Raw genomic sequence first — 25,170 nt, 5'->3', positions numbered from 1 at the left:
CGTCGACGGATGAGTTAGCAATAAAAGAGATTCTAACCAAGATGAAGTCGTAAAAATGCAAGTTCTTTTTTTCAACTGTTTTCATTCTCTGTAGGGTAAGATAATAACTCAACATGTCTGAACTTTGTTATGATAGTAAATACGCTAGCGACACTTTATAGCTGTCGGCCTAACTAGCCAAGTTCCTGCTAACGTTAGCTTTTTTTTTTTTTTTTTTTGGGAAATACATGTATTTCTAAGTCTGGTGATACAAAGATGCTACTTAATCAGGTCGATAAGTATTTGTACAAAGTCAGTTTTTGTAATACTGCTTCTGTAGCTGGTTGTAGTTTAACATGTGATTAATGCCCACATCCAGGTCACAGGTGTGCATAATTATCTTCAGCTTCAAGCAAAGTGGACCGAAAAGAGATTTAACAGACATTGAAAAGTCAAAACCTTTAAATGGACTTTCAGACGGACTTTTAAAATAGCTAAGCTATATTGGTCACTAAATATTTTGGAAATTCAAACGTGTAGTACAACTCAAAATATAAAAGCGTGACAGGAAAATTGTACTTATTTTTTAGTTGTATAATAATTCTGCACACTTAGAGTTGTTAGAATTGCTTAATAACCATGAAATCACACACACATACTCACTTTTCTTTGTTAAACCTTCAGGATTAAGGTTTAACATTTTTGATTGACAGAGACCACTTGCATTGTTTCAACAATTAATCCCCAGGAACACATCTTACCTTCTTACCTAATAATTATGCACACTGCAGTCATCATTAGTCTGCCATATCAGTAATTCACTGTTATTTGTGTGAGTTTTTTCTTACAACCCACTCACATTTCTCGGCACTTGGAAACAACTTGAGTCTTTTTTTTTTTTTTTTTTTGACATTTCTGTTAATGGGGCATTTTTGACAGCTGTCATACCTGTACCATACACATCAGAAGGCACCGAAGCTGATTGGGGTTCATTGGACCAGATTCTGCAGTTCAAGTCCTTCAGCTGAACTGGTTTGAGTTCAGGTTTGACATACCCACTCTTGCTCTTCTCTTCCACTACTGACTTTCAAAAAGGTTTTCTGATCCACATTGTGCTGCTGTATAAGAAGTGTAGTATCATAATAAGGGACCATGTTAGACGGTGGCCAGTTTGTGGAGGCTATGGCGCGTCTTGGTTACCCGGATGCATCTTCACTGAAAGCCTCTGAGTTTGACTGGCTGTTTGACTGCGCTCCCGAGAACCTTTACTTCTTGCGCTTTGTCTGCAAATCTCTCAACCGCAGCAATGTTCTCACCAAAGAGGAGGCTCATGCTTTTCAGGAGCTTAAGAAAGCTGGCAGACCGATTCTCGATGAAGCAGCTTTGGGTGAGGTTCTTAAGACCGGTGGAACTTCAGGCGGGAGTGGTGTAAGCACCCTGGGGCATTCTGTTTCATCACCTTTGTTTGCAACAGAGGGAGTTGTGACTGTAGAAGAACTGGAGTTGGAGCTCCAGACACTTCACAAAGAGAAAGAATTGAAGCAGCGGCGCTATAACAAGTTGCAGGTTGTGGCCACTGCCCATGCAGATGTTGAACTGCGACTCGCAGCACAGCTAGAAAGTACCGCCTGTGATCTAAAAGAGGCTAGTGCTTCTGTTGGAGCAGAGAATGCTGACACCAACGCTTTATTACAAAACCTAATGGATGAAGTGAGCAAGCTCGGTTCATATTTTCCAGTTCAGCCAGACACCAAACTCAAAGGAAAGGGAGAAGCTGCGGCGGTATCAGAACCCGCTGTCCTCCTCTCTCAGCTGTCCTTGGATTCTTACCTGAACCAGGAGGAGCTCAACACCAAAGCGCTCACCGCCTTCACTCGGAAGCATTTCTTTCCAGGTATCTCTGATATTGTTGAAACTTCATGTTCTGAGCACTTTAAGCTCCTGGATCTTAGTTCTCATGAACCTGGAGAGGAAAGAGAGAAGGAACAGGTGGAGGGTGGAAGGAAAGATCGGCTGGTGGAGCGCAGGAGGAGAGAGCTGGCCAGGCTCCAGTGTTCTCACATTGTGGCTCGGCACCAACTGATGCAGGCCGCAGCAGAGGAGAAGAGTATCAGAGCTGGACTGAACTGGTTGTCGGACACACCCTCCCGTACTAAGGTAAGACAGACGGAGGGGGAAAACATTTTGTTGTCTGGTAATAAATCACATCCTGTTGTGAAAGCTTTCTGTTGTCTGTTTTCTGTCACTATTGTTATGAGCAGAGCATTTCCACCTCGTCTCTGCATGCACGTGAGGCTGTTTCCAGGAAGGAGCTGCAGGTGGTGGAGGCTGAGCTGGTGGCGCTTGTCCAGGGACCAGTACCTGCTGCTCTCAGAGAGTCTGCCAAGCTCCTGAACATGCCTGTTGTGAAGGGAGACTTGGCTCTGCAACTGGCCAGGCAGGAATACTCTGCCTCCATACAGGATCAGGTTGCTGATTATATCTATTTCTCATAATATGAGACGTTAAATGGTGCACATGTTTATGTATCTTTAGCCACGTCTCTCTTGCAGACTTGCAAAAGATAATTTTTACTTTGTGACCTTGAATTGTGCAAAAATATGTAATATGCAGGATACCGGAATGAACACGAAGGTCATGTTTGTCAACATATGACAGTCAAGTTGAAATGAAAATTGTCTCTACTTAGGTACGTGACTACCTCCTGCGGCAGAAAGCTTCATTTGATCTGCTCCTGCTGGCTCAAGAGGTGGAGCTGAGGAGGTGGAGGATGTGTTTGCAGAAGCTGGAAGATCTTCACTGCAGATTAGTAGAAGGGAAGGAGGCAGCATCCATGAGAATGGAGACGCTGTCCCGGCCTGACTTGGCAATCAACACTCGGCCCAGTCTGATAATCAGCTCACAGGATGCCACCTTTAGCAGGTGTACTCTTTTGAGTCAGCTCTGGAATAGAAAAGACATAAAACAGTCTTTAAATTGTTTTCTGGACACTGTTTGGCCTCAATCATTCATTACTGTTGGATGTGTTGTACTTTGTTCAACTCTTTTCCTCAGATTGCTGCAGATCCTTGACCGTGAGTTGGACCCCAGTCGATCAGAGCCATTTCGGACTTATGAAGCATTGGATCAGGCTGCTCGCAACCTCACAGGTGACCTCCAGGCAATCCGGGATGCGGTAGCCGGAGCCAGCCACGAGCAGATTTACACGGCTGCTCGTCTTAACAGTGATTGCGAGGCGCTCCGCGGGGCGGCGTACACAGAGCTGCAGCAGCTGGTCTTGGGGCCGCAGGTACGTCCACCAGCTGTCTCTGCCCAGGAGCCGCTCTGCCCCGGTGCACAGGTGGGTGTGTTTCCGTTTCTCTTAAGCACAGTGTGTCGGCTCACTGCAGAGGGCAGCTGAGAAGTTTTACTGGATGTGAGTCCGTTTTTATTAATGAGTCATCGTCTGGTGAGTGAAACGGGTGTCACAGGATTTAACACTTTTTTTACACGGGTGTTGAGCATGATGTCTCTGTGGGACTGATGTGTGACACAAGCTTTGTGTTCAAGTTTAACGGTGTCGTTTTTCTTTTCTGTTTAATCCAGTCCAATAACTTTGTTTTCTGTATATTGCACTGTGAATTAAAAAGTGTCTGGAAGTGTTTTTCAGTTTAAATTTTTTTTCTGTGCTTTTTGTCTCCAAAGGAGCTGACAGTCAAGCTTGTGGAAGCGGAGTCTCAGCTGCAGAGTCTGCAGCGCCTGATGCAGGAAATCGTCGCGGAGGTGAAAGCCAAACGGTCACAACTGGAGCGCAGCTCCCTCCTCAGGTGGGAGAGAGAACTGTATATCTACTTCCACTTGGATGACCCGCTCCTGCAGAAAGTGGTGGAAGACCTGGAGGGCAAGATGGCTGCTAAAAAGAGGGCGCAGCAGTTATGAAACATGTGGGCTGGCGAGTTGATAAGACTCCAGAGCGCTGAGGAGCCGTCACTGTCTTAATATGAGATTAACAGCAAGCCACCGCTGTCAGCTTTGTCAAGGAAGAGATGTGGAGAAAATATAATGGCTGTGATTTTTATGTGATGATGCGTGCGGCCGCTGATTCCATTGTCTGCAATTTATTGTTTTCTGTGCATCAACTAATCTGAAAATTGTTTTAAAATGAAGTGTGGTTCTAAAAACTGTCTAAAGTATTTGATAAATAAAGAATTTCCATCTTTGTAATTGTGAAGGATAATGAATGTGATCAGTTTGAATCCTCCTGGATTGTTCAGGTTTAAATAAGTTCTTGTTATTGATGGCGCCCGTCTGTCCTCTGTAGGTTAATGAGAGAAGACTCGGGGTCGTCAGGTCGAGTGAGCGAGTGTAACAGACATGTTTGACAGGGACCAGATGGAGGATTGTAGCAGCAGCAGCAGGTTATATTCTGGACCTCTGTCCCAGGCGGCCCAAAAGATCCTGGTTGTTCTGCGGACCCAGAGTCAACGCGCAGTAGCCAACAGCTACTCCAACAGTCACAGGCAAAGTGAGTCAGAAGACATGGTTGAAGTTGGTCTCCAGGCAGTGGTGGGGAGTAACTGGTATGAGTTGCACATAACTACGTTACAAATAAATTGAATCTGTTCCTGGGGGAGAAATGTGTAATTAAACGACCAATACTAGTTAAAAGTCACTCGGCCTGGATTAGTTTACATTATTGCTGTGCAGGAATGACACATTTTGGGACAACACGAGTCATCAAAAGCTGCTGAGACAAATTTAGTTGGTCCTAATGTTGAATTTGCGGCACTACATCCTGTCTGCTGAGCAACCTCTCTCTCTCTGCTGCCAATTTTGCAACTTTATCACTAGCTTTAGCAACTTTTTGACCTTCCCCAGTGGCAAAAATGTAGTAGCTAGTAACACTGGCGACTTTTACATACAAACTGCTAAGTTTTCTAACAGTGGGATTAAAAAAAGTGCAGTCTTAATTCAAGTTTTATTGAAGAACTTTTAATAAAAAATTGGAAATCACTGAGCGCAACACTATTTTTGAAGTTATATTTTTAGCTTTGTTGTCCATCTCAAAACCTTTGTTAGAAAAGTAATCACATAATGTTACATTACTCTGAAGTTATTAAAATAATTACATGGTGCATTTTTTAAGAGTAACTAGTAATCTATAAACTATTACTAGACTTGGGTAGGATTACTTTGATAGTCAGTTACTGACTAGAAAATACAATGAATAGCTTAAGACATAATCAGAATACCTTTGAAATACTTAAAAATCAATTACTGGCACTAAAATGGACAAACTTAAATTTTCTTTCTAAAACAAATTAAACAAAGTTTATATTATCAGATAAACTAGTTTTGTCTGTTTTTCTTAAGAAGTGGATCATTTTCAGTCATTCGAAAGTATTCAGATTATTCACAACTCTTAAGTTGTGCTTGTCAAGAAAAGTTGCTGTCCTTCTGTTTGTCCATATGGCAAAACCTTCCGTATCCAAAAAACACAAGAGCTGTAGAACTCTGAACTGAAATTTCTGTCAAAGGTCTGCATGGGGGGAAAAACCCAGTGCGTTTCTGACATTTATAAATGCCCTGCTTTTTTTTTTTTTTTTTTTTACAACTCAGTTTTGGGTTTTAAGTCGGAAATGTACCACAAACCCTGAAATTCTGACGTTGCCCGCTAGATGGAGAGGGAAAAAAAGCTGTTCAAATGTGTGGCAAGGTCTCAGCTGTATTCAATTGAGAAGTTAAATTTTAATGAAAATCAGACGGATGGCCTTACAGCAAAAAAACAAAACAAAAACTATGGGGAATTTGTGTTTTCAGTAATCCAGAAGTATTTGGATTATTTTGTATTCAGTAACATGACATTTCAAAGTGTTCTTACCTTCCTCTGCCTATTGCATTTCAAAAGACCTTTCTCAACACTCTATATGATATCTGAAGAAGAAAAACAGTCTGGAACACGACTGAGATCTCAGTCGTGTTCCAGACTGTTGTTTATCTTCTTCCCCAGACTGTTAGAAAATAGCCTGTTCCTGTCCTTTGTGTGCCATTTGTTTACTGTTCTTTGTTGAATTGCGTGTATTTAAATCTAAAGGTGGGTTGTGTTGCTCTCGGAGAGTGAATGTTTGTCTTTGTTTTTAAATGTGGTAGTGGAGAGGTATTATAGCAGCCACAGGGAGGATCAGACTCAGAGTAGTACCGGCACAAGTTATGAGAGGGGAGGCAGACACACCGAGCGGTAAGTCACATTCAACAGCTATGGAAACATGCACATAAAATCCCTTTTATTGCCATCAGACTGTACTGAGCGCTCTGGTGCAGCTGCATCCTGGCCTGTGCTGTCACAAACACTCGATTTTTAGTGCACTACTAAGTCCTAATTCATTTACGGTAAACTTGAACAAAAGAGATGCTTCTCCTGCTGCTCTGGTTCAGACTCCGGCCCAGATCCCAGGTGTCGTCCTCTCCCACGTCTTCCTATGACACCTGCAGCCAGACGCAGAGCTCTCAGCCTTCAGCCTGCTACCAGTACTGGCAGACACCGGGCCTGTCATCCCAGGACGGCGGCTCCTCCTCCTGCTGCTGGGGTCCCTCGTTTCAAAGTCAGGGGTGTCAGGCTGAAGACTGTCATCAGCATGCTGAGACGCCCTCCCAACTGCCTGCTCTCCACTTAAGACGAGCTCAGTGTGAGGCTTCTGAGGTGCCTGTCTCCCACAGAGACAGATACGCACTGTCTCTCCAGACACCTGAGGCACTTTCCCAACATCCCTGGAGCCCTCAGAGACCGTAAGTAGCAAGAAACACAAAGACGTGTTGCTGGGAAAATGTGCATGAATGGATGAATGAATGAAAAGGAAATGCTGAATTTGACAGAAACAGTCTAGTTTAGCTTGCTTTTTTTTTTTTAAGTTGTATGAATTTTTTTAATGTTTGCACCCTTCAGGTCATGTTTCATCCTCAACTTTTCTCAAGAGAATCAGGGTCCAGATGAAGTTCTTGACTCTATAATAAGACAAACACAGGCTCAATGGGATGAGCGTGGTTCTGCTTGTTCCCTGTTTTCACCTGATTACAAGACTCCAAACACATCAGGTGTACAAAAAGAACTCCGGTCTGAGATAAAAGGTGCAGGGAGACAGACTGTCTACAGGAAGGTAGATGATGATTCAGCTTCAGACAGTCAACCACAGTGGAGGAGACCTTCAGTTAACCCCAGCAAAGACGCTGCCGTCGGAGGCCGTTCACATCCAAAGTCAAAGCTGGAAGCCAACACGTTTGGAAAAGTCCCTTCAGTTCCCAGTGGGTATGTGACAGGACAGGAGAGGAGTTGTGACCAGCTGAGGCAGGCTGTGGGTGTAGAAAAGACCACCGGAGCAAGTCTCGACCAAATGTCAGACAATGTGGATGGAATGATTCGAATTACATGGAGTGAGAGGGGACAGAGGGTGTCACACCTGAAGGACAGAGGCTTTGGAATTCAACAAGAAGGTTCTGTACTCTTTGAAAGCCCAGAAAAAACAAGATTACAGACAGCAAGTAACGCTGAGGGTCACAAGCAGAAAGAAGGTCATGTCACATTTGAAGGTGCAGCTGATGCATCACAGGTTAAAGTCGTTGAAATTAAAGAACAAAGTGCTGGATCTTACAGCAGTCCAGACAAGAGCTCAGTATTTGTAGAAAGGAGGGACCACAAAATGAGCATCTGCCAACCTGAAAGTCCTCAGGACAGGAGTCCGACTGTGACTGAACCAGGACAAGTGCCGTGTGGGCCCAACCAATCAGTGAAGGTGACCCCTGAAGAAAGAGATGATGTGATGGTACGGAGCAGGGTGGAGCCAGAGACCACGGCCCGGCCTTCTGATGCTTACAGACCCTCACGAGGTGACTCATGCGGCACAGCAGAGAAGTGGACAGACAGAGAACATCCAGCTATGGACAAAGATCACACATTTGCAGGTATTTTTTTTATATAAATGTATATAATCTAAGTTGTATTTGTATTATAATTTGCTAAATTAAATGCCTGTTGAGAAATTTGAAATATCTGCTGATTGTCACAGCTTTGATTTATTTGTCAGTTCACAGTATTCACCACTAGAGAGCGCTGGAGTACTAACCTTAAAGAATTAAACTGCTCAGCAGCATGTTCCAGTGATTAAACAGGAGATACACACACTCATCTTCAACCGCTTAGTCCAATCAAGGGTCGCGGGGGGGGGTGGAGCCTATCCCAGCAGTCAGACCACGAGGCAGGGTACACCCAGGACAGGACGCCGTCTGTCGCACGGCCACAAACAAACAAACACATTCACACCCATTTGCACACCTACGGACAACTTAAAGTTTCCAATCCACCTAACCTGCATGTCTTTAGCTGTGGGAGGAAACCGGAGCACCTGGAGGGAACCCACGCAAACACGGGGAGAACACGCAAACTCCACACAGAAAGGCCACAGGCGGGAATTGAACCCATGACCTTCTCGCTGTGAGGCAACAGTGCTAACCACTAAGCCACCGTGCTGCCTAAACAGGCGATAGTAAGAGCTTAAATTTATATTATCCTTAATGTACCATGTTTTTATTCATACAGCACCAAACCTCAAATTACAACCTGGAACTTAATTTGCTCGCAAATTTTCAAACATTGCTACACCATGTGTGCGCTTTGATAACATTACATGGTAATATAGTATTTAAGGCTGCGCAGTTGGGTGGGGGGGTGGTGATATTTTTAAATGGTAGTTGTCTTACAATTCTCTTTCCTACTTATCAAAGCTTCAGCAAAAACTTACTTAGCAACTCAAAGTTAAAGCTACAGTGTGTAGGATGTTGCGTCCTCTAGTGGTGAGATTGCGGCTTGCGGTATGCTGGTCAGAATTCGTTTCCCTTAATGTTTTATTTTTTTGTCATTGGGGAATCATGCCTTTTATTGTGGCAAACAATCCTTTATTTCACAAAAAAATGAAGGTTTTCAAGCTTGTTCCAGAATCTAGAGAGACAGTGCGTTTCCCTTCCCACCTAGCAGCGTGGCGCCGCTCCCATATAAATATAAAAGGCTCGTCCTGAGCTCATGGGAAAGCATCGATTTGTCGTTGTGGGTAATTACATGCTAAGCAGCAGATGGTTATGAATGTTATATTCTGCAAATACACGGCCCTGAATCCTCCAGGCTGCAGCTTCATAGCAGCATCTCATGTACGACTTCTTTCTTTCCTCATTCAATCTTTCAAACCAGCTGTTGGTGCTGCCATGTGATGCCTGATGATTTACTGAACGTTCCGGCACATTGTTCAGGCACAGTTGGTATTTCTCAGGAATCAGTTTATTTCTGCGCTGACGTGAGTTTTTGATGTGAGCTCGGTGTCTGGGTGGGAATTGTTATGGGAGCAACAGAATTAAGTCGTGAAGGAGTAAAGCACCTCAGGCTGCGTCAGAGACGCCCGTCGTGGCTCGATCCCGTCAGTGCAGGAGAGAATCAGCACTGACGCAAGATGTTTTCTGCCCGTTCACGTTACAGCTGCAGGACTGCTGCTGAGACAACGCTGAGTCAGCGCGCACACACCTACACACACGACAAAGTGTTAAAATAAAGAGCCAGTTTGGTCTTAGTCAGGTTTTACACTTCTGGCTGACCTTGTCTTGTCAGATATCACACAGTGTGAAAGTGTCCGTACCAACCTCCTGAAACACGCTTACCAAAAAAAAAAAAAAAACCCCAACGTTCTGTTTGAAGCTGTGTCTAAGAAGTGATGATCAGATAGAAGGGCTCTGACCTCCTCTCTGACAGATTCAGGTGGAGAAAAACATCTTGTGCAAGTGTCTCAAGAGGCTGAGAGAAGAAGAAGGTCAGAGTTTCGAACCCTGTGTCTTCAGAAACCAAAAGACAGTGACAGCATTCAGGTGAGTGTGTTTCTGTCCTCGACACCTCTCCAGAAAACATTGACTCTCCTATTCACTTCAGTGACAGGGACAAAATATTTACTTGAATGTACAATAATAATATATTCATGGTAATACAATTACAATCAGAGCACATTTTTAAGAGTAAGCTAAAGTATTTAATTACCGTAAGCCCTTTTACTCTTGCTGCAGTTCTTCCTCTGAACTGACACTGTCTCATATTAAGAGGACTCAAACTATTATGTTGACCTGCTTGAACGTTTTTCTACAAACAGCTGGTTTCTTCTCAGAGATCAGGTGGATCTGGGAGTGGTCATAGCTTCTAGAATTGCTAAAGTAATTAACAGATGGGGCCCATTATGGAGAGTTTAATCCCTGTGTTGATACATGTCAGATGTTCTTGAACGTTTTTATGTGAGTCCACCACTGATATCAGCCAGATCCAGTTCATGCCTGGATTCATGACTGACTTTAACATTGTGTTTATCCACGTAGGACAGTTTTTTTTATTTTTATCTGGGACCCAGCAAATCCTCCGTCCAGCTCTGGGTAAAGAGCAGCTTCAAGTCATCTGGTTCCTTGTGGATGCCTTGAAGTGGATTGTAGGTTATGTCAAAATATGATTTTGCACTTGCTGATCCGTGACCTAATTAATATGCAAATCAGGCCACTGTTGCTATGGTGATTGTTGCACCACATTTTGGTTACTTTGGGCCCAAGTGCCTTGGAGATGTCATGGCAAAGAGTTCTGGAAATGTAAGACTTTTTGAAAACCAGTTTACCTGATGTGCTCAGAAATCAACCTAGCAGGTATAAAACAGTGCTCCTGAGACAGTTTTGCAGTATGCATCCAAACAGTGACTCCCCGCTGAGCAATAAAATTAAAAATACTGTCCTGACAAAGTAGTTCATGATGGACTTTGGCAGGAAAAAGACAGGAGTTTCAGAGGAGGACAGGAAGTGGGTGAGCGTGTTGCAGAAATACTGTGCAGTGGAAATGCTGCAGTAAGAACGGGGAAGGAGGGGTGTGAGTGAGTGAGGGAGGGCGGGTGTTCATGGTGAAACTGCACAGTAAGTGAGGTGGGAGATGGTGCAGGGCTTCAGGGTACTGCTTCATCTGCAGTGTGAACCATCTATTTTCTTGCCCTTCTTTGGTTTGCTCATGCTCTCCTGCAGCCAGCACTGGGGTCAGTGCCGCAGCCCGCCTTGGATTCCTATCTGTCCTGTAGCGCAATATTGGGGGGGAATCATGACACTGTCAGCAGGAAAAAAGGTTGTGTTTACAGAGAAATGAAGCAATTCCTCAGGGAGCTGAATCACTGGAGTTCCTACCTGACTGAGCCGGCTGTTGACACCTGTGCAGAGCTGCACACGTACACTCACTCACACACAATCTGAAAACCCTCCAACTGCAACGTGTGTGCGTGTGCGTGCAAACTGTGCTTCTGCATGGAGACAGAACGAAGTAATGGATGTGAATAATGCAAATGGTGGGAAGGTTACTGGGAGGTGAAGGTGTACTTTTAGAAAAATGGAACAGAATTTTCTTTCTTTTTAATGCATTATCGTTGTGACAGACACATTGTCTTGTTTCTGTTCAGTTAAAACCTCATGTGTTTGACTCCCTAATTTTCCACTCTCTTCCCCCCCCCCCCCCCCCCCCCCCCATGTAGTCTTTTAATGGAAGCACCAGTGGGAGCAGCTCAAGCACTGACATGACTCCAAGAAGCTGTTTGACAACTGGGTGGTCCTCCTCCTTTAAACTGTCTTCAGGTCTTACAACATCAAGACCAGAGAAGATGAACCTCTCTCCCTCTCAGACCCCAGTGACACGTCTCTTGATCCCGTCCTTTTCCTTAAAGAGGAAACATGAAGCACTTCACTTCCAAAATCCTAAAATCCACCTAAAAAGATGTAAAAAATGGGAACCACCTCGCTCCTCTAAAGAAAGCATAGCGGGAGGAAGTGGAGTTGGGGAGCAAAGCTGGAGAAAGATGGGACCTGCTGTGACAAAGGAAAGGTGCGAAGAATCAGATCGCCTTGCTTCTGAACAAACCACAGCGTCTGTACTCTGCAAACTGTCCAAACACAAACGAGCCACAAACAAACCCAAATCATCCCACAAGGGAAGCGGCAAGACTAAAAGGAAATCCCAAGCTTCCTGTTTAACCACAAATCTGACATCAGATCCCAGAGTGAAGAATTCTGAGAAGCTCAGTGATGATGATAAGAGGCAGATGCTTGATGAGGCTGGACGGGCCAAAGTTCTGGTCATGACTATGGTGTACCAGGATGGAACCACTCAGTTAGACCCAGAACAGGTGAGAGGAGCAGAGGAACCAGGAAAGGCTTTCACAGTCCTGAAGTAAGATGAACGAGCTCAGGCTCCTGAAGTGGGATTCTGGAAAGGAAGCAAGCAGTGGGGTTGGTTAAAAACAAAACCCCAGTAACTCTTAGGACCTCATTTACTGAATGTGTGTTTATAACAACATGCGCAAACACTGTAGCTCACACACAAAATGCACATGCTGCTCTAACAGTGTTCACCGTCTTTCATTTTTGGGTTCTGGTGTCATTGTTTGTTCAGTGACCCATCCTCCAGAGCAGTGGTGCTCAGGAACCCTCAAACCTGCACATAAATTGTTAAACATTCTAACATTTGCATGCATAATGTAATTCCCTCCTGTAAGCGGCTTCCTTACATCTGTTCTATATGTTAGAAGATTAGTGTCTCATGGATTACAGCTTCTTTAACTGGTGGTCTGTGTCAATTTCCCTCTTTAATCGTTGATACAGAAGCTTAGTCCTCCAGCATGTGGCCTCCTGATACTGATAACAAATGATGTGGACCGCAGTACACCAGAAGACTCACTCCGACCGGGCGATAGTCTGGTCTACTTACAACTGGAGCCGCGCACTCAGTGCACCCAAAAGCTCTTTACCAGGTGTGTGTGTGTGTCTGTGAGAGTTTTAGTGTTCGTTAAAAAGCTCATTAACCGGGTGCGGTTTTTGTGTATCCCGTAGAGATTTCTTGATACAGGCACTTTCAGGACCTCAGTTTGTAATTTGCTACAAAGCCAAGGATTTGCTTCGCACAGTTCTGAAGTTTTTCGGAGGAGATCTCAGCTGGAAACAAGGCATAAGCACACAGACACCTGCAGAAAGACACCCGTCAAATGCTTTCATATTTCAGAAGTGATTCCTGTCCAACCTTTGTGGAGTCTTGTTTTCTCCTCCCAGTGGCAGGTTGTCGTATCCACGACCCACAAGTTTCAGGGTGGCTTTTGGACCCTGCAGATCCATCATCTTGCTTCCAGGACCTTGTCAAAAGACACTGCAAGAGACCCTGTAAAACTTATCTAGCGGGTGGAAAGAAGGTTAGTGAACCCAAGTCAATATGTTACTCTACCGTAACGTGAAATCAGGGACCCCAAAGCAACTTTTTGACCATAAAGGAGATAAAATTTAATTTCCCAGGATGGAACTTGGACATTAATTTCCTTTGTCTCATTCTCAGGTTTCTCAGGCGATCTTGGGTCTGTCTGTGCTCCACTGCCTGAATGTGGAGCTTTGCACCAAACTGCAGGTTTGCACATGCACACGCACATGCACGCCGAGAGGTCACACACTGGCTGACTGAGTCCGACTGCATGTGCAGGTTCAGGCTCTGTGGGAGCTGTACTCACACATGGAGATGAAGATGATCCCTGTCCTGGCAGGTGACACCCCTCACAACCACCGGCTGTATTTTGTTGTTTGTTGCTCTCGTCCACGAGTGAATGTTTGTGTCATTTCAGCGATGGAGAGTCACTGCATCTGTGTGGACAGAGAGGCTCTGAGGAGAACGTCAGACTTGCTGGGGGTGAGAAGTCACAACTTCACAGCTCCATTGTTTCATGTGGTTCCATCAGTTCGGCAACTGCAGCTTTGCTTTGTATTTTTTTTCTTTTTCTTCTCCCTCAGATAAACACATTTTGATTTGGCTGCTGAAACAATGAAAACAGCAAAACTGCTGCAATGAAAGAAACAAACAAAACTGAGGGAGAATATAAGAAACAAGGGATCCATTAAAAACAAAGTTTTTCTTTTGAGTGTGATTAGTGATGTGGGCGGGGTTTGTCTGGGACGTCTGCTGTTTACAAAAAAATGGCCAAAGACACACAAGAAAACACACACGTGCACGATGGACCTAATCAGCTGCAGGCAGGTCGTTCAAAAACACGTGCTCTCGTAAATCCATTTACGACTCGTGCAGGCGCCGGCAGGGCGACCTGTGCAAACGAGCGCCGTGATGCTGTAAATAGGAGGCGGGTCTGTGTCGCTGTCAGCCTGGGTTGATGGGCGTGCACGCTGGTGTTTCATGTCTGTGCGTGCACGTTGTGTTGGGTGTCTTTTTTTATCACAGCTGTCACACTCACCTGTCTGAACACCACGCAGAGGAATCCTCACGCCTGTCACTGCACATCGCGGAATATGTCACATCCTCTTATTTATTTGTTTATTTTTTTGTAGCCAGTTGTATTAAAATTCAGTGGCGTGCACATTGCTTAATGATTGTCCATCACAGCCTGTTTGTCATCAGTCACTGTCAGACACCAAAACTCCACACGTTGATGCACGCGCTGTTAAATGTAAAGATTAATCTTTCTGAAATTACACTGTTTTCAAATTTAGTGATGTTGTTGTCTTGAGTGTCAACTTTTATCTTATGACTTTTTTCATTTCAAAGTAAGAACATTTTAGCTATTTTTTTTTTGTTGTTCTAAAGCAGATGTCTTCAACTGACTCCAGAAAGGGCCGAGAGGGTGCAGGTTTTCTTTGACACCACCCACTCCAGCAGGTGATTTCACTGATTAACGTCACTTTGAGCAGATGGAATCAGTTACACCTGCTGGAGTGGGTGGTGTCAAAGAAAACCTGCACCCTCTCGGCCCATTCTGGAATCAATTCAAGACCACTGCTATATGTCGAGTGTCTTAAAGCTACAATATGTTGGATTTAGAGTCATCTAGTGGTCAGGTTGCAGATTACATTATGCCGTTGTTGATTACAATTTTGTTTCCCTTCGTGTTTTTGTTTCATAACAAGGATTTCACAAAAATTAGTGATCTCAAACTCGTTAGCCTGCGCTGGCAACCAGTTATTTTCATCATTCTTCTAGTCGTGCTGCAAAATGTGAAGTAAGTTTGTGTGGTTTGGGCTACTGTATCAACATGGCGGCCTCCATGGGGGGGGGGGGGCTGCTCTCATGTAGATATGAAGGTCACATTCTCTGTTCCTGAAAACGTATCAGTTCTTTGTTGTAGGTAATTAATGAGCAAATTGTTATGAATGCTATATTCCATTTATGCTAATAAACACCCCTAAATATTGCACACTGTAGCTTTAAAGAGGGATATTGAAGATTGTAGTTAAAATTTATCTGTTAGAGGTGGATTTTTAAAAACAACCTGTGTGATGAATGTGAGAGTCCTCACAAAATACGTGTGTGTGTGTGTGTGTGTGTGTGTGTGTGTGTGTGTGTGTGTGTGTGTGTGTGTGTGTGTGTGTGTGTGTGTGTGTGTGTATGTGTGTCGAGCAGGACTCGGGGGCTCACATCCAATATTTATGAGGCAGTCTGGAGCTGGCTCTAAGCACAGAAAGATGGAATTCGGGCGCATGTCTGCCAGCTCTTCCTCTTTGTTTTCTCTCTTTCTATCTGTCTCATCTCTTTTGCTTTTGCAACCTTCCTCTCTTCCATTGTGGTCTCCCGCATGTGTCCGTCATCCTGTCATCCTCTGTCCATCTCATTTCTCTGAGTGATGTCTGTTGTTTTCAGCTGCCATTTTTAATCAGGGTCCACTGAGTCCTCCTCAGCTTCAGCTATCATACTTTTTCTTTCGCATTGGGACATTTTTGTTTTTCCTCAGTCCTTTCACTTGGAAAACTAGCCTATTATCTGTCCGTGTATTTGAGTCTGTGCTATCTTTTCCTCATGCTGCCTCCCTTTTTCTTTCTGTGTGTGTCTGTATCAGTTTTTCGTCCTTTGAGTCAGTTTCATGGTTTAGCACATGTGGGCATAAAGACCATAAGGGGGATCAGACATTTAACCCCAGTGACCTGGACACTCAATGAAATGTTTGACCTTTGGCTGACCCTGCCAGGGCAATTCTGGAATCTACTGGTTTATGCCACATTTGGTCCAAATATTTTTAAATATCAGATTCCTTGAGCTTTGATAGAATGAAGTCCTCAAGGGTCCGTCTTCATGGAGACACTAAGTTGGGCCAACAGGCACATGTGACCTTAAAAAAAAAAAAGCTCCCTCTCTAGTTGCCACCTTATCGTGGTGGGGGAGTTTGCGTACCTGGATGATCCTAGGAGCTATGTTGTCGGGGGCTTTGTGCTCCCTGTAGGGTCTCCCAAGGCAAACAGGTCCTAGGTGACGGGTCAGACTAAGGGCAGTTCAGAACCTCCATGACCAGTAAAAGATCAAGGACTGAGACGTTGCCCGGTATGGCGGAGCTGGGGTCCCACCGTGGAGCCAGGCCTGGGGTTGGGGCTCACGCGTGAGCACCTGGTGGTCGGGCCTTAGCCCATGGGGCCTGGCCGGGCTCAGCCCGAAAGAGTGACGTGGGCCCGCCCTCCTGTGGGTTCACCACCTGCAGAGAGGATTGGGTGGTGGTCGAGGGCGGGTGGCCGGTCCATGCTCACAGCCCCTGATTGTTGGGACGTAGAATGTCACCTCGCTAGGGGGGAAGGAGCCTGAGCTTGTGCGGGAGGTTGAGAGATACCGACTAGAGATAGTCGGGCTCACCTCCATGCACAGCTTGGGCTCTGGTACCCAACTCCTGGAGAGGGGCTGGACGCTTCATTTTTCTGGCATCGCCCACGGGGAGAGGCGGAGAGCTGGGGTCACAGTGCTTATTGCTCCCCAGCTCAGTCGCCAAGTGTTGGAGTTCACTCCGGTGAACGAGAGGGTCGCGTCCCTACGCCTTCGGGTCGGGGACAGGTCTCTCACCGTTGTTTCGGCCTACGGGCCGAACAGCAGTGCAGAGTACCCGACCTTCCTGGAGTCCCTGGGAGGGGTACTAGATAGCGCTCCGACTGGGGACGCCATTGTTCTCCTGGGGGATTTCAACGCCCACGTGGGTGGCGACAGTGGGACCTGGAGGGGAGTGATCGGGAAGCACAGCCTCCCCGATCTGAACCCGAGTGGTTTTCAGTTGTTGGACTTCTGTGCTAGTCACAGTTTGTCCATCACAAACACCATGTTCGAGCACAAGGGTGTCCATAAGTGCATGTGGCACCAGGACACCCTGAGCCGGAGCCGGAGGTCGACTTTGTAGTCGTATCATCTGACCTTCGGCCACGTGTCTCGGACACTCGAGTGAAGAGAGGGGCAGAGCTGTCGACTGATCACCTCCTGGTGGTGAGTTGCATCCGCTGGGAGGGTAGGAAGCCGGTCAGACCTGGCAGGCCCAAACGTATCGTGAGGGTCTGATGGGAACGACTGGCGGAACCCTCTGTCAGGGAGGTCTTCAACTCCCACCTCCGGGAGAGCTTCTCCCAGATCCCGAGGGAGGTTGGAGACATGGAGTCCGAGTGGACCATGTTCTCCACCTCCATTGTCGATGCGGCTGCTCGTAGCTGTGGTCGCAAGGTCTCTGGTGCCTGTTGCGGCGGCAATCCCTGAACCCGGTGGTGGACACCGGATTTAAGGGATGCCGTCAAGCAGAAGGAGTCCTACTTATCTTTGTTGGTAGGTGGGACCCCAGAGGCAGCTGACAGGTACTGGCAGGCCAAGCGTGCCGCAGCCCGTGCGGTCGCAGAGGCAAAAAATCGGGTCTGGGAGGAGTTCGGGGAGGCTATGGAGGAGGACTATCGGTCAGCCTCGAAGAGATTCTGGCAAACCGTCCGACGCCTCAGGAGGTGGAAGCAGCTCTCCACCAGCACTGTTTACGGTGCGGGTGGGGAGCTGTTGACCCTGACTGGGGATGTTGTCGGGCGGTGGAAGGAGTACTTCGAGGATCTCCTCAATCCCATCGTCACGTCTTCCGAAGAGGAAGCAGAGACTGGGGCCTCAGAGGCGGACTCATCCATTACCCAGGCCGAAGTCACCGAGGTGGTTAGAAAGCTCCTCGGTGGCAAGGCTCCTGGGGTGGATGAAATCCGTCCTGAGTAACTTAAGTCTCTGGATGTTGTGGGGCTGTCTTGGCTGACACACCTCTGCAACATCGTGTGGCGATTGGGGACAGTGCCTCTGGATTGGCAGACCGGGGTGGTGGTCCCTCTGTTTAAGAAGAGGGACCGGAGGGTGTGTTCCAACTATAGGGGGATCACACTCCTCAGTCTCCCCGGTAAGGTCTATTCCAGAGTACTGGAGAGGAGAATTCGACCAATGGTCGAACCTCGGATTCAGGAGGAGCAGTGTGGTTTTCGTCCTGGTCGCGGCACACTGGACCAGCTCTACACGCTCCATCGGGTGCTCGAGGGTTCATGGGAGTTTTCCCAACCAGTCCACATGTGTTTTGTGGATCTGGAGAAGGCGTTCGACCATGTCCCTCGGGGCACCCTGTGGGGAGTACTCCGGGAGTACGGGGTCCGGGGTCTTTTGTTAAGGGCTATCTGGTCCCTGTACGACCGCAGCAGGAGCTTGGTTCGCATTGCCGGTAGTAAGTCAAACCTGTTTCCAGTGCACGTTGGCCTACGCCAGGGCTGCTCTTTGTCACCGGTTCTGTTCATTATTTTTATGGACAGAATTTCTAGGCGCAGCCAGGGTGTAGAGGGGGTCTGGTTTGGGAACCACAGAATCTCGTCTCTGCTGTTTGCGGACAATGTGGTTCTGTTGGCTTCGTCAAATCAGGACCTTCAGCGTGCACTGGGGTGGTTTGCAGCCGAGTGTGAAGCATCCGGGATGAAAATCAGCACCTCCAAATCCGAGGCCATGGTTCTCGACCGGAAAAAGGTGCTTTGCCCTCTTCAGGTCGGTGGAGTGTCCTTGCCTCAAGTGGAGGAGTTTAAGTATCTCGGGGTCTTGTTCACGAGTGAGGGACGGATGGAGCGTGAGATCGATAGACGGATCCGTGCAGTGTCTGCAGTGATGCGGTCGCTGTATCAGACCGTCATGGTGAAGAGAGAGCTGAGTAGGGGGGCAAAGCTCTCGATTTACTGATCGATCTACGTTCCGATCCTCACCTATGGTCATGAGATTTGGCTCATGACCGAAAGAACGAGATCGCGAGTACAAGCGGCCGAGATGAGAGGTCTGGGCAGCTTTGCTTGAGCTGCTGCCCCCGCCACCCAACTCCGGATAAAATGGATGGATGGATGGACTATAAATAACAGTTTTGACCTTTGACCTCACTGACTGATCTTTAGCAAAATAAGTCCTTTAAGGGCAAGTCTTGGTTTGACTGTCATCCACTTGTCAAGTTTGGCAGAAATAAGACAAAACAAGTGGGAGGAGTTGGAGAACAGACAGATTAACCTGAATTTTAACCTTTGACCCCGCAGTGACCTTGACTTTTGCCAAAGCCAATCCCTTAACAGCAGTTCTGGGTTCAACCTACATGCACACAGCAGGTGTGGTGGAAATTGGTCCAAGAACCTCAGAGGAGTAGTGAAACACACACACACACACACACTCGTATTGTAATGGTGATCCCGTCTTGGCTTCATGCTGCATTTTAAGCATTCAGGATGTGAGATGGAAAGTGTTTGCATGATTTTTAATTTTTTTTTATTCTCTTTGCTGTGTTTGTGTGTGTGTGTGTGTGCGCGCGCAACTGTGCATGAGACAGATGAGCTCAGTCGTTTGTCTATGGCCTCTTCTCTTTTACACATACTAATATCTCTGTCCTCAGATGACCTCCACAGCCTCACTGCAGGCTTCACACACAAGTCTGGAACATTTGTTGGATCATTTATTCACCCTAGAAAGTTCCATTTAAAACAAACTAATAGCTCTTTTATCTCGTGTATTTCAACCTTTTTAATTTGGTTTTAATCTGCTGAGTAATAAGAGACTAATTGAGAAAAGATATCAGCTGCTTCTATCAGATCAGCACCTGGAATAAAACTAAATCTAATTATTTTATGAGGTTCTTAAAAAAACAAACCGGGCTGACCTCAGGATGCAGTTATTCCACTATGACTGATTTATATAAAAAAGATGACGTATAAAATCACACACTCATGTTCTGTGTGAAAAATTTTACAGCTCGTTATTTTCAACTTCACTACAAAACAACCCTCTGCTGTCCTAAAGTCTACAACACTTCAAATGCCAAGTGGGACCAGAAGTGTGACGTGCACTGTTGTGTAAATTGTTAGCTAACCTTGCAGGATATAACGCTTGATGAGAAGATGCACAGATCAAAGGACTGAATGGGGTTAAAGTGAATTACAACTTGTTATATGCTGCATCAGGTACAAAGCAGAAACATTTGCTGTCTGATATTTACCCACAAACTATGAGTAAGTAATCTGAATTACGCCTCTCTGTCTTTTTCTGCCAGACGAAGATGAAGCAGTTGGAAGAGGACGCCCATCAGGCGGCAGGACAAATATTCCTCGTCACCAGCAACACCCAGCTCCGAACAGTCTGTACTTTTCTTAATTTATGTCTACGCATGAATATTTTTTTTTCTTGTAGCACTTCCACCTGTGACTGTGTGCACTATGTCTGTGTTTGGAACGTGCCACATAAGATTAGCTTGTTATTTCAGACTTTTGAATCTTTTAGAGTCAATGTGTTAACTGTTTGGAAGCGTATAGAAGCCCAGGACTGAGTCCTGAGGGTTGGCTGAAAAGTTCAAAGGCCAACTAGGTTATTTTTTAGCATCATCTCCTCTGAGGCCCACACACACCTCTGATAACAGGGCTACATCCTCTTGGCACAGATGCTTTCATCCAAAAATTTGGGAACAGATTGAAGACAGATGATGACAAATCATGAGGTTATAGTGGGCAACCACAAACCTGTGAGCTGGGGCATTATCCTGATGAAACACTGTTGTCTGCTTTCTTGATGTTTGGTTTTGATGGTCAGGTGTGCTGTAATCCTGTGTATTTATGGTTTGGCCCTTTGGAAGGTGGTCCATGAAGACTGTGTGTCTTGTATCCCAGAAAACTGAGGAAGTCACATTGACCGCAGATTAACCTAGAGCCTGACCGGGGTCCATACCAATATTAGGCAGTTTTTTTTTTTTTAAAGTATGACTGATATAGCTACGCATATATAAATTATTAAAAATGGCAGTGATTCCTAACATTTCATTGTCATCACACATTGCCTTCAGTTGGCATCATTTAGGATTTGTATAAAACAGACTCCTCATCTAATTTGGCCACACCTAGCTGATGGCATAGTGACTACTTTCTCGTCACTGTAAAACACCCACTTTGATTGAAAATGAATGACAGCTCTTCTCTTTGCCTCTGTCTCATGTAGCTGATGTGACCAAGGGGTGGCAGGGGTCCCAGCGTTGTTTGACAGAATTGTAAATATGTCACTGGCATGCTGTTTGCCTGACAGACTGACACCATTTCCTACAGCCAGGGCATTTTTCTGCATCATATGTTCTGTAAAATAAGTTTACCTATTGGTAAAAATAATGCAGGCTCTTACTGGCCGACTGGCATATCAGGTGTACTCTAGACACAAAACAACCTTGGCATTCTTTGGAGGGCAAGAGATGTGCGTTTCAACAGCAGACATTGTTTCTTTGTCCTTAACTCAAAGTGATGGATCTGGCACTCATTGCTCCAAACTTTGCCTTGACATGACATTCCAAGTTCCTAATCCAACTTATTTTTCCCCACATTGACAAATTTTTGTTCAGAAACATCATCTTCAGTTAACTATCACAAGTATTGAAATAACAGCCTTCTAAGTATAATCACAATGTCATTACTTCTTCGTGGTCATTCTACGAAGCTTTCAGCCGACCCTTGGAAGATTTCTGCCTTGTTGATTTGTGACTTCATAATGATATCTGAAGGTTTTATTTGAGAAGCTGCGCCTCCATGAGCACTGTGAGAACAAAAAGCTTCCAAAGACCATCAACAGACAGCAGCAGTCGACATCGGAAGCAGTGGTAATTTGCACAAACACACCTCCAGGTTGTGAAGAAGAGATCAGTGTGGTGTATCCTACCATGCTCCTACTTTGCGAAACGGTTTTTCTGGTCTCTTTTGACGTTTTTTTTTCCTTCATTCTTGCAGTTGTTGCAGCTTCAGGACCTACATCCTCTACCGAAGATCGTTCTGGAGTACCGACAGGTCCGTGGTGGTGACTGTTGAGCCTTTGAGGATTCTTCTTTTGTGTCTTCTTTTTGAATTGATATTTCTTTAATTTTTAAAGTTCAGTAAGTCAAAATAATAATGTAATAAATGGTCAAACAGCATGAAGTTGTAAAGTTAAAAAAGTTAAATTTGTCCAGTTTTTTTCAGTACTCCTCTCTGAAAGCTGCTGCATGAATCTTCATCTTCAACATGAAATCTTCTGTTTTGTAGCTATTAATCTTCCATTCTGTCGCCAAAGCTCTGCTTAATTATTCCAGTTTTGTCTCTGTTTCTTCTGTTCTAGTGTTGCTCGACACAAACACATCGTATTATAATTTACAAAACATTTGTTAGACTCCTCAGGCCTTTTTCCACCACAGTTGATATACAGTAGGGATGATGGAATGGTGTGTTTGGGCAAAAGTCCAAATTAATTGCACATATATGCAGGTGGGTTCTGGAATTTGCCAACGATTAATCATTGGGGTCAAGTCTTGTTTGACTTTCCTACCAGGTCCTTTTGCTAATTTCTACCAAAATTGGAATGTCATTGAAGGTTGACCCTGAAACTGCCCTTAAAGAATTAATTGAGCCACGCATCAAGGAATTTGATTTTCAACCCAGTTTGGATCAAATGTGGTACAGATCAACCAGAGGTCAATCATTAAAAGGGAATGTCACGGTGACTGGGGTCAAATGCAAGGTTGATGTAACCCTGACTGTCTTCATGCCCACTTGTACGATTACCCAGAATACAAATGGTTTGCTTTTGCTGATGGGTTAAAAACCTGTTATTTTTGTATGTTTGAATAAAGTGTGCAGTTGCATTACAGTAGCTAATAGCTGCTCTTTTTTTAATGCCCAGGTTCACAAGATCAAGTCGACGTTTGTCGATGGGATTCTCTCGTGCATGAGTGAGGTGAGACGTGCACACATAGTGATACTGCAGAGAGACCAAGACAAGTCTTAACATACAGACATGCTGTAGTGAAAGCAGGAACGTGACTTTGTTTGATCTCACACGCTGGATCATTCATTGTTCTCTCTTCCTGGCTCTGTGGGTGGGAATTTTCTGTGCTCAGCTCCTTGAGGCTGTAACAGCAATAAAGATAAGTGAAGCTGCGTGTGGAGGAAATGCTGCAGGCCAGAAGGCCTGAGACAGATTCTGCAGCATTTTGCTTCATTTTGAGCCTGATACTCTGAACTCCCAGGCTGGAGACATCACAGCTGTTAGCTGTTCACTGCGTCTTCTCCGCTGAAGCCACAAAGCAAATATGCAGCTCTTTTTCTGGCTGCTGGACAGCAGCAGCAGCTTGTGTTTTTCACCCTCTGCTTAATACGTCTGGCTTTCTGAGAAGAGCTGCTCATGTTCTGATGGTGGTGAGAACATTTGGTGGGATCGTTTTGACAGCTTATGCTGTGAGATACTTTTTTTTTTTTTACAAATCAGAAGTCATTGTTTTTACTGATAATCCAGAGTAAAGTCATCTTCGATTTACCATCTGATGCCTTTATATAAAATTTATTCCACATTAATGGTGGGCAGGTGCCAAAGAATGACTTTCAATCACATTCTGACTTTTAACCTGCATCAGTCTCTCGTGAGTCTAAATCATTTTTGTTGTACCTTGTCTGCTGAAATGTAAACTGAGTGGTAGATTCCCCCAACTGTGGAAACGTGCTGTCCATGCTGTTAGTGTGCTAGCTAATGAACGCACTTCTTGTAGCTGCCACTATGGCTGTAAATTATCATTCTCACAAGAAATCCCTTAGTTGTGATGCAGAGTGGTTTGGTCAGTAATCTCAGGACTCCCACATGCTGACAGGATTTTTAGCTGTGTTTTTTGGAAGGGGGGTGGGTGTCAATTAAATAGCCGTGTTGTTATCCACTTGAAAAATAGTTACTTCATGATATGGAAGCATTTCTGATACAGTCGCTGTTTTCTCATTTCAGCGTACATATAACAAAATAATGAGAATATTCCATTATATAAAAGCTGTTGGCACCATTATGTTATTGGTTTGCATCCCTACATGCAGTGTGTGTACGTGACATTGTTTTTTGTTGCTGACCCTGTTTCTGTCTCATTGTCACACCAGAACTATATTTCTTCAACATGGTGCCAGACAAGTGTGGTGACGGGGAGAATCTCAGCCAAACACCCAGTGAGTTTGACCATCCAGTTCTCTCTGTTTTTCTTATTTGAGTGTCATTCCATCCTGTTGTATTCAGTTAGTGGAGCTGTCTATGGTTCTGAAACACAGACTGAATCTGGGTAGAAGTTTACTCACCTCATATCACACAGATTCAAACCTATAATACCCCAAAATGTCAATATTAAGAATATATCTATTTACTCATCACTCATCTTCGAAAGCTTATCTGAGTTCAGGTCGCGGGGGCAACAGACTTCCCTTTCCTGGGCCACATTAACCACCTCTGACTTGAGGATCCTGAGGCATTCCCAGGCCAGTGTGGAGATATAGTCTTTCCACGTAGTCCTGGGTCTTCCCCGCGGTCTCCTCCTAGATGGACGTGCCTGGAACACCTCCCTCGGGAGGCGCCCAGGAGACATCCTTACCAGATGCTTAAACCACCTCAGCTGGCTCCTTTCAATGCAAAGGAACAGCGACTGTACTCCGAGCTCCCCACGGATGACTGAAGTTCTCACTATCTCTAATGGAGACACCAGCCACCTTCCTGAGGAAGCCCATTTCTGCCTCTTGTATGTGCAATCTAGTTCTTTAGGTCATAGGTGAGAGCAGGAACGATGATTGACCAGTAGATCAAGAGTTTCGCCTTTTGGCTCAGCTCCCTTTTCATCACAACAGTACTGTAGAGTGAATGTAACACCGCCCCTGCTGTGCTGATTCTCCGGCCAATTTCACACTCCATTGTCCAGTCACTTATGAACAAGACCCTGAGGTACTTGAACTCCTTCACTTGGGGCAAGACCTCATTCCCTCCCTGTAGTAGGCAATCCATCGGTTTCCTGTTGAGAACCATGGCCTCAGATTTAGAGGTGCTGATCCTCATCCCAGCCG

At 45.3% G+C, this 25,170-nt stretch overlaps 2 protein-coding genes across 3 annotated transcripts in view; both read left to right on the top strand.

Annotated features, from left to right (window-relative positions):
* Positions 1-886: 886 nt before the first annotated feature.
* On the top strand, positions 887-3,908 carry haus3 (HAUS augmin-like complex, subunit 3). 2 transcript variants are annotated; one of them, XM_034164864.1, is made up of 5 exons: positions 887-2,136; positions 2,241-2,447; positions 2,669-2,901; positions 3,034-3,268; positions 3,664-3,908. In XM_034164864.1, the coding sequence occupies exons 1-5, from the start codon at positions 1,132-1,134 to the stop codon at positions 3,895-3,897; spliced, it is 1,914 nt and encodes a 637-aa protein (XP_034020755.1). In that variant the 5' UTR covers positions 887-1,131; the 3' UTR covers positions 3,898-3,908. The 2 variants fall into 2 exon arrangements, with proteins under 2 accessions (XP_034020755.1, XP_034020754.1); XM_034164863.1 differs by having other exon boundaries at positions 888-2,136; positions 3,034-3,319.
* Positions 3,909-9,756: 5,848 nt separating this feature from the next.
* The window catches only part of poln (polymerase (DNA directed) nu), a 53,848-nt gene continuing 38,434 nt past the window's right edge, over positions 9,757-25,170 (top strand). The window contains exons 1-13 of the mRNA XM_034164130.1: positions 9,757-9,858; positions 11,532-12,179; positions 12,655-12,803; positions 12,883-12,995; positions 13,099-13,235; positions 13,376-13,444; positions 13,517-13,577; positions 13,656-13,720; positions 20,358-20,441; positions 21,843-21,938; positions 22,066-22,122; positions 22,991-23,044; positions 24,226-24,291. Of these exons, the coding sequence (XP_034020021.1) occupies positions 11,574-12,179; positions 12,655-12,803; positions 12,883-12,995; positions 13,099-13,235; positions 13,376-13,444; positions 13,517-13,577; positions 13,656-13,720; positions 20,358-20,441; positions 21,843-21,938; positions 22,066-22,122; positions 22,991-23,044; positions 24,226-24,291 (1,557 nt within the window). The 5' untranslated portion in view covers positions 9,757-9,858; positions 11,532-11,573. The remainder of the gene's footprint in view (positions 9,859-11,531; positions 12,180-12,654; positions 12,804-12,882; positions 12,996-13,098; positions 13,236-13,375; positions 13,445-13,516; positions 13,578-13,655; positions 13,721-20,357; positions 20,442-21,842; positions 21,939-22,065; positions 22,123-22,990; positions 23,045-24,225; positions 24,292-25,170) is intronic.

This window comes from Thalassophryne amazonica, chromosome 23 (genome assembly GCF_902500255.1).
Source record: "Thalassophryne amazonica chromosome 23, fThaAma1.1, whole genome shotgun sequence".
Classification (NCBI taxonomy): Eukaryota; Metazoa; Chordata; class Actinopteri; order Batrachoidiformes; family Batrachoididae; genus Thalassophryne; species Thalassophryne amazonica.
Note: the sequence above shows the minus strand (reverse complement) of the source record. Positions and strands in the feature narration are given on the sequence as shown.